General features: G+C 41.8%; 1 protein-coding gene across 1 annotated transcript; it reads right to left on the bottom strand.

The window, feature by feature from the left end:
- Positions 1–1,793: 1,793 nt before the first annotated feature.
- On the bottom strand, positions 1,794–8,219 carry LOC140335011 (nmrA-like family domain-containing protein 1). Its single transcript, XM_072417352.1, has 5 exons — positions 8,052–8,219; positions 4,729–4,967; positions 3,460–3,709; positions 2,833–3,023; positions 1,794–2,256 (listed from the first exon to the last, which is right to left on the bottom strand). The coding sequence occupies exons 1-5, from the start codon at positions 8,086–8,088 to the stop codon at positions 2,077–2,079; spliced, it is 897 nt and encodes a 298-aa protein (XP_072273453.1). The 5' UTR covers positions 8,089–8,219; the 3' UTR covers positions 1,794–2,076.

Raw genomic sequence — 8,219 nt, 5'->3', positions numbered from 1 at the left:
ATATTATACATTGATGGGCCTGTATGAATAAACACTGCCTTATATTAAAATACATAAATACAAAAGCAATTAGATGAAATAAATGAAAATTTAGACTCCCTTTACCTTGATGAGAAGAGTTGATTGCCTACTAGGATGGTGCTGAGAAGGGAGGAGGAGGAGATGTTATGTAATTCACAGAGAGTTATAGTGCGGGTGGTTCACAGAATGGTGGCAACTGGTGTACCGAGGCTCGTGGGCAGTCGGGGCTTTGTCTCGAGAGAGATAAATAAGGGTAGCGTGCTGTGCTATGACTCATTTTGACCCATGCAAGTTCTAGCACAAAGGTATACCAAGCAAAATTTTTTGTGTCCAAACAGGACTTATTCCAAAGCGGACTTTTACCGAGGTACCACTGTATTTATTTTCATGAAATGCAAAGAGGAACGTGAAAAGGTGCAATTAAGTATTTACCATATTTTTTAAAATGATGATCTCGGACCACACAAACTTTATACTCATTAGCCACAAAGGATTTAAATTCCCTTTGTGTGTCCCAAATTTGCAAATAATAATTTGTAAAAAGTAGCAGTGACCTCTTCATGCAAGCAGCAGAACCATGCGAGGAATCGAGCAGACTCACCCACTACAGACTGCCTGCAGAAAATGACTGAGGGTGGATACAAGACCATTTATCCTTCACCAGGGGAGAGATAGGCAGTGACTATATAGAGGTCAAGTATCACAGTGGGTTGCTGCACAGATCTGAAAGAAATATACATAGCTCACCAAGATTCAAGAATACACTTTCATGCCTGTTGCAGTTACACAAGATTTGCCTGTCTTAAATTTGAACTTTAATATGGTTTTTGAGCATGCAATGAGAGTTGTTTTTTGTTTTTCCCCTCAATGCTTGGTTTGTGACCTGAAACATGATACGGATAACAATGTATGCTTTCTCCTTATCTACATCTCTGTTCTTGGTTCTGGCACTGGGTCCAGACAATGGCCGACTTAAACAGCCAGTCAAGTTCTTTACTTAGGCTGCATATTCGCATCAGGTAATCGTCACCCAAGACAAACAGATGTGCTCATCCCGAGCGAGAGTCTGACATGTACATCAGTCCCCCAACACTAACCAATCTGCCAAGCCAGATTAATGAACAATGATTGGGAACAACTGCTTTGCACATCGATGGAGCACAGCAGAACGCTGCTTCCATATCCCTCCCTCACTACAAAACAGAACAGCACTATGTGTACAGCAAGAACAGTCGTTCTTCTGTCATAGCTATAAAAATCCTAGGTGTGTACATAGCCCTAGCTTTCATGTGGCTTCCGGCTTTCCATGGGACAGCACAGATATCAAGCAAGAGCAAAAATCTGAGAATGAAAAGATGAATGTAGGTTGGTGGAGGGGCAGTGGTTTGTGTTGCAAGATCCTGCCATCTCTGGGCAGCACTGCATCGCTTACTAATATAGGAGAAGATAGGACATCTAGAATTAGTAGATGTCTGCTACTAACCATCTATGCATATCCCAACAGCAAGGCCACCTACTTCATTATTTTCTGTATTGGTGGGAATGGAGAGATCCACGGAGTCCACCTCTGCTGTGGAAAATGTCTATTTAAATGGCTATTTTTCTTCGTAGCTTTTGGCCTCAGGGCCTATACCCACCTTTGAATTGCTACAATCACCATTGAAGTGCACCCATCACATTGGGGCCACACTCCTGTGTGCCATTTTACCTTCATTCTACACAAAGACTGTAGAATTCAATATTTTGCCTAATACAGAATGAAAGGAAGCCCATTAGGATTTAAGATATCCATTTTATTGATACAAAAACACATGGTCTACTAGATTGTAAGCTCTTCGGGCAGGGTCCTCTCCTCCTGTATCACTGTCTGTATTAGTCTGTCATTTGCAACCCCTATTTAATGTAAAACGCTGCATATTATGTTGGTGCTATATTGATCCTGTTTAGTAATAATAAAAACATGGCAGTTCCAGGTCGTGGTGAGAAGGTGGATTGATGGACCTACGTGACCACAGGAAATAGAAGTTCACATTTTCACAGTTTTTGGAACAGGGTTCACAGGTCATCAAAGGCAGCCTTGTTCTCTACCAGCCAGCACTGGAACTTCTTGGCTTTGGGGTTAAGCTGGAGAGTGAGTTTAACATCACGATTGGGTTTCATCATGTAGAATCGAAACATGTTGGCCAGTTCTTTTGCTCCAGGAAAGCCCAGCTTTTCATAGTCATCAGGAGATATCTGCAGAAGTAAAAGAGAGGGTTAATCATGATCTCCTTTTAAACAGGAACCTGATATAAGTAGAGTAGAGAGAAAGGGTAAGGAGCTTGACAAAGTTATTATTTCTGGAGAGTAAAAGTATGGAGCTGTGGACCTTCAATATTTAAAAGATCCTTTCCAGGTAAATGCGCACGTGGAGGAGAGCTACCAAGAATCGTGCCAGCTTAAGGAGTATTTATTCAAATTAATCTGTTTATCACTGCAACCAGTGAAAAAAAGCCAACATGTTCTGAGCTCTTCAACAGGGATGGTGAAGTTGTAGGTCTGGACAGAAATCAATGAAGTTCATCAAGAACATTGGTGCCAATTTTGAACATCTGCTTCCAGGCATTACTTTGCCATCCATCCAAATCAATGTCCACCCCTTCTAATTTCTAATATTCCTAACTCTCTCTCTCTCTGGCATGATGTTTCTTTATTTCCTACACCGTTTGTATATCGGTCTGTGTCCCCTCTGAAGAGATCTTTGATTACTGTGCAAGCTTTGTTTTAGAATAGAGAAAAGATTCATCACTACTCAACTCAGACCATCATTACCTTGGCATCTCTGATGTTCTTGCCCAGCACTCTGGTCATTATGGCAGCATACTGTTCTGGTGTCAGTTTCTCCGTGCTGAGACCGATGTCCTGCCCGGCGTATTTTGAGGGATTCAACAAGAGACTGAGGACAATACCACCTAGATCCTTCACCGACATCCCATCCAGGGGAACATCGCCATTAGGGAGGGCTGCAAGAAGAAAATGTAAGGAGATCGCAGATCAGATAAAAGTCAAATGAGAATTATAAAGCTATGCAATACTGAAAGTACATCTATTTGCACAGATGGGGATAATAAAGAAAAAAAAAAAAGTATGCTGTTGGGGAGGTTTTCATTTCACTTTCTGTTTTAGAAGCAGGAAGCGAAGGAAGTTCAACAGTAGTCTAAGCACACCCATAAGACTGACTTAGACATCTAATGGTATTCAGAATTGTGACCTTCAAAATATGCAAACTTCCCAATTAATTATTAAAAAAGAAGAAAGTAAAAATGAACGAAAAAAAAATTGACAAAGAGGATGATGGATTTATTCCCCCACTCCTGTTTTATGTCTACAAGTACTTCTCCATCAACAGGAGAACTGAAGTTTGCACAACCCTGGCACACCATTGTCCCATCATCTTACCCAACGTGTAGCCATCACCATCTTTGTCCTTTTGTGGCCGGAAGAAGGTCAGCAGGTTTTCATAGTAACTAGGAAGTCTAACGCTGGTCATGGGCACACCAATCTCTCGGAAGTACTCTTCTACCTCTCCTTTACCATCAAAATGCAGCACTTCTAGCTTTCCACCTGTTAACTTCTTTACATTTTCCAAACCACTATAGACCACCAGTGTCAGGCCAAGTCTCTTCGACACATCTGCAATCCGTTTGCCCTGAAAGAGAAGGCAGTTGTAATTATTTTCTATAACAAGTTGCCAACAATAAGCTAACTTATGCTTTGAATTACCAGAGGAACATATTGGAGCTCTTTCGAGACAACACTGCTTCCACAATATAAACAAAGAACCTTCTCTACAGCAGGGTTAGGCTAGTTTTTAATGGCTGTAGCTGATTTTTTACCTAAATATAGGGGAAATCCATGAAAACTTTATACTTTAACCTACTGCAATGATTTAAAGTCCAACAGGGTGTCCACATTTAAAGGTAATGGTCTAGGTTAAAGGTCTGCCAAAGAAGTAGCTGCATTAAAAAAATTCTAGCACCTTGAGGTGACCATCTAAATCTTCATGGACACCTCAAAGGCCATGACACCTTGGGGCACCATTATGGTAATTTCCATAATTTCTCAAAGTCGGGTGTTGACCCATTATGCACGTTTCTGTAAGCTAATGAAATCACCACTCACAGTAATGGTCTGATAAGGTTGTTTTTTTTTTCCTAAGTCACTGACCAGGAACAAGCATGCAGCAAATTACCGTAGGTAAGGCAACACACTATTCAATCGCAATCCATGTAATGCCATTGGATATACATGTCAGTCAGGAATTAGCGTATTCAGGAGAGAACAGTGGTTGATAATGGGGCGCTATTGATATTATTGCTATAAATCTCTAGAAATGTTTTTGTTTGTATGGTCCTATAGACCACATTTTTTGGAGGACCACCATATTGTGCATATTATGGTAGCATTGGGTCTGGTTTATTAAAGCTCTCCAAGACTTGGGAAAATAGACAATCATAGAGGAACCTGTGTGATCTATCAAACTTGGAATGGATTGCCTAAAAATGATTTCAATCTTGAACCAGATCTAATGCAGGTTCGCTGACTTCTCCCATGATAGTCTATCTTCTCCAGTCAAGAAAAGTTTTAATAAATCCAGTGCTACTTTTCGATAAAGATTTGTGTAGATGTCATTAACATGGTCGATCTTCATTAATACAGTTTCCTTACCTGGGCAATTTCCTTATCTATGCTGAAATGTTCCCAAAAGTTGGTGACCACAAAAGCACCATAAGCTCCCTGCAGTGCAGCCTCCAGGCTCTTGTTGTCATCCAGATCGGCAGCTACCACCTCCGCTCCGGCCTCCTTCAGCTTCAAAGCAGCTGGTTTGTTGACATCACGAGTCACGGCCCTGACGGCAAAGGTGCCATTGTCCAGCAGGGCCTTGGCCACAGAGCCACCCTGAGCTCCTGTATAGAAGATGATGAAAAGGTGGTCAGAAAAAGACATTTTCCAGGACAGATTATTCAGCACCGATCATCCAAAACAATAAACCCACGGACCGGTGACGTGTGAAACATTGACAGTCTGGGTACAATGGCCCCTGACAAGGGTTGGAGTTTATTAGTGAGCTGGTAAGCAGTCATTCCTTGGAGGAAATGTGTTCAAAGCAGAAAAAAGTGTGAGAACAAGGTTCTGACAAGGTCCAAATTGTGATCGTTGTACAACGGGGTCAGAGCATCTCCAAAATGGAAGGTGAGATGTTCTCCATATGCAAGGGTTAGTACCTACCAAAAGTAGTCCAATAAGGCACACACACATACATTGGAAGAGCTACTGCAGACCCAATTGTTTGAAAACATAATGCTGGCCAAAAGAGAAAGGCCTTGGAACATAAAATGCGTTGCTGCTTGCCATGTATGAGGCCATAGAATACCCATGCCAACCTCTGTCCCCCACCAATCCAAGTCCCCCAGTGCATCAGAACTGGACCATGGAGCAAAAACGTGATGCTGGTCATGAGAGAAAGGCGTTGGAACATCCAATGCATTGCAGCTTTCCATGGATGGGGTCATATAATGCCCATGCCAACCTCTGTCTACCAACAAAAGTGCCTACACTGGGCACATGTGCATCAGAACTGAACCATAGAGCAAAAACGTGATGCTGGCCATGAGAGAAAGGCGTTTGAACATCCAATGCATTGCAGCTTTAAATATATGGGGTCATATAATGCCCATGCCAACCTCCGTCTACCACCAAAAGTGCCTACACTTGGTCACATGTGCATCATAACTGAGCCATTGAGCAATGGAAACAAACTGGCTACTTCCTCTACCCTAAGACACAACTGCAAGCACATGGAAATCCCACCTTAGTTGTCACTGATACAGATGTGTTCCCATTGAAAGATGGGTTTGAATCTCCAATCACATTCTTTCTTGATCACAATTGCCTACAACAACACACATAGCAATAGCAACCTACAAGAAGTGTTAATTCTCCCAGCTATCCATGTTGATCTATGTGTTTTAGTACAGTACTCTAAAATAATGATTTGAACAAGTGCGCAAATTCAGAGTTTTGACTTCTCTTCGACCCACCCCACTGCCATTCGCTAGCAGCCTCCAGATATAAGAGTTGAAGACACTGGAAAAAAACAGCAACTGGTTTTACAGGTGAGGCGAGATCTGCGTGTACAATAAACTCAAGTGCCTGTCCTGCTCTACCCATTTCCGCATCGTAAAACTCTTGGGGTCATTTATAATCTGTTAGTACCAGGATATCAGGAAGGACTAATTACCATTGGAGATGAGCCATGGTGCTCATACTTTGTACTCAGTACAAGAGCCAAATCATTAACCCAGAAGATACTAAGTACATTCATAGATTCATCTCTAACAATGTCTATCTCTAACAACCTCTAACAATCTCTAACAACCTTAAAAACATCATAAGTGCTCCTCCATCCTGGATCAGCAGCATCTGCCAGCATTACCTCTCCATACATACACACCCATCCAAACATTTCTTCACACCTGAACAGGTGCTGCAAAACATCAGATGCCTGCAGAGATCAATACAGTGTTCAGGCCAGAATATTTTTATGTGGGAAGAAATTTTAGGTGGATGACATTCCCTGTAACGTGACCTAACTCACCAAAAAGGGAGAACACTGCAATGGCTACATGGACATATGGTATGTAAAAATAAATATGGCAGCACTACCTGAGATTGCAATGTAAATTGCCTTTTGCATCTTTATGATCTACTGGTCGTTATCAACTTATTATGATGGAGATCAGGACTGGATCTAGCCACTTTTTTTTTTTTTGTGATCCTGGCAATAACACACAGGTCTCGGCACAGGTGATGCCCATTGAGGGCTTTTAGAAAAGATTTCTCATTTGTTTGGATTTAGAATTTTTGCACCATATGCTGCTTGATGTCTCTTATAGCATTGAAATAAACATTGGATCTAATGCAAATCTATTAGAAAATAGCATTTCCTGATCAATGCCTTGATTTCCTGATCAATTTCCTGATCAATGCCTTACTAATGTAAGGATTGGTTGGGAACATTCAATGCCCCATTGATGGCACCTTCCCTGTGCCAATAAAAAAATATCTTTCTGGTATGGATAGTCAGAACAGAATTGGGCAGACAAAGAGCAGAACTGGTTAATAGGTGTACAGTGGTAACCAAGTGGGGGATAATGATCATTTACCAGTTGTGCACCAATCCACCATTGTATGACCAGCAATAGGTTACAAGCACACATGCAATCTGAATCTCTTACCAGCAATTCTATTTCAGGGTACCTTCTAATCTGATAAGGAGACACCAGCAAATGATTAAAGCTGAACCCCAGCTGATATAAAAGTAATTGATTGTAACCAAACTGGCCATTTTAGGTTATTGAAAAGCGCTGGGTGGTGCGCCCAGCTAAAAAGGACTGGGGAGAATACTGCAGTCTATAGACAAGGTGGGCAGGGGGGTGCAGGAGGTGCCCATGGCTTCCTTCCCAATAGCAGTCGTTGTTAGCAGCCAACCATTGAGCGTTCACGCAGATCACTGAATAACAGTTGCAGCAAGGGAAGATTTTCACCCAACCATCTCATCTCAGGCCATGAAAATCTAGTGTCTGCTCAAGGCTTATGTATGTACATTTACCCAAATTTTACTAAAAGGTAAAACACCCCATGATTGCATTCTGGGTTTGGCCATTTGCTAGGACTTCAACTTGAAATCTTCCAGCAGGAAGTGAAGCTTTACCCCGGAGCTCACCCCAAAACAACCTGCTGTGTTTGTTATAACGTCCATTGTCTTTCAGCTCTCATTGTTATTATTATTATTAATAAACAGGATTTTTATAGCGCCAACATATTACGCAGCACTGTACTCATTGCTGAAATAAATCTATTTTATAGCCAAAAAGATTGCTGCAGCTTTGAAAATTGTGCCCGCCAATTTGCCCCATCCTGCTGTTTATGCACTTTTTTTTAAATCGGTGAACGTCAACCCCCCAGAATGGTTTGTATGATTCACCCACCTGTGGCTCCAAAGACTGTTATCACTTTCTTAGACATGGTGGTGGAGGAGGATGACGGTTTCTGGTCCTAGGTCTGTTTGTGCTGGATTAAGTGGAAAGGAGAGGAGTTCTGAGTATTTATAGTCAGCCGGAGCCCTCCCACCCCTGACTACTCTGTTGAAGTGTCAG

The sequence above is a fragment of the Pyxicephalus adspersus genome, chromosome 7, assembly GCF_032062135.1.
Source record: "Pyxicephalus adspersus chromosome 7, UCB_Pads_2.0, whole genome shotgun sequence".
Classification (NCBI taxonomy): domain Eukaryota; kingdom Metazoa; phylum Chordata; class Amphibia; order Anura; family Pyxicephalidae; genus Pyxicephalus; species Pyxicephalus adspersus.
This window is presented reverse-complemented; position numbering and strand designations above follow the sequence as displayed.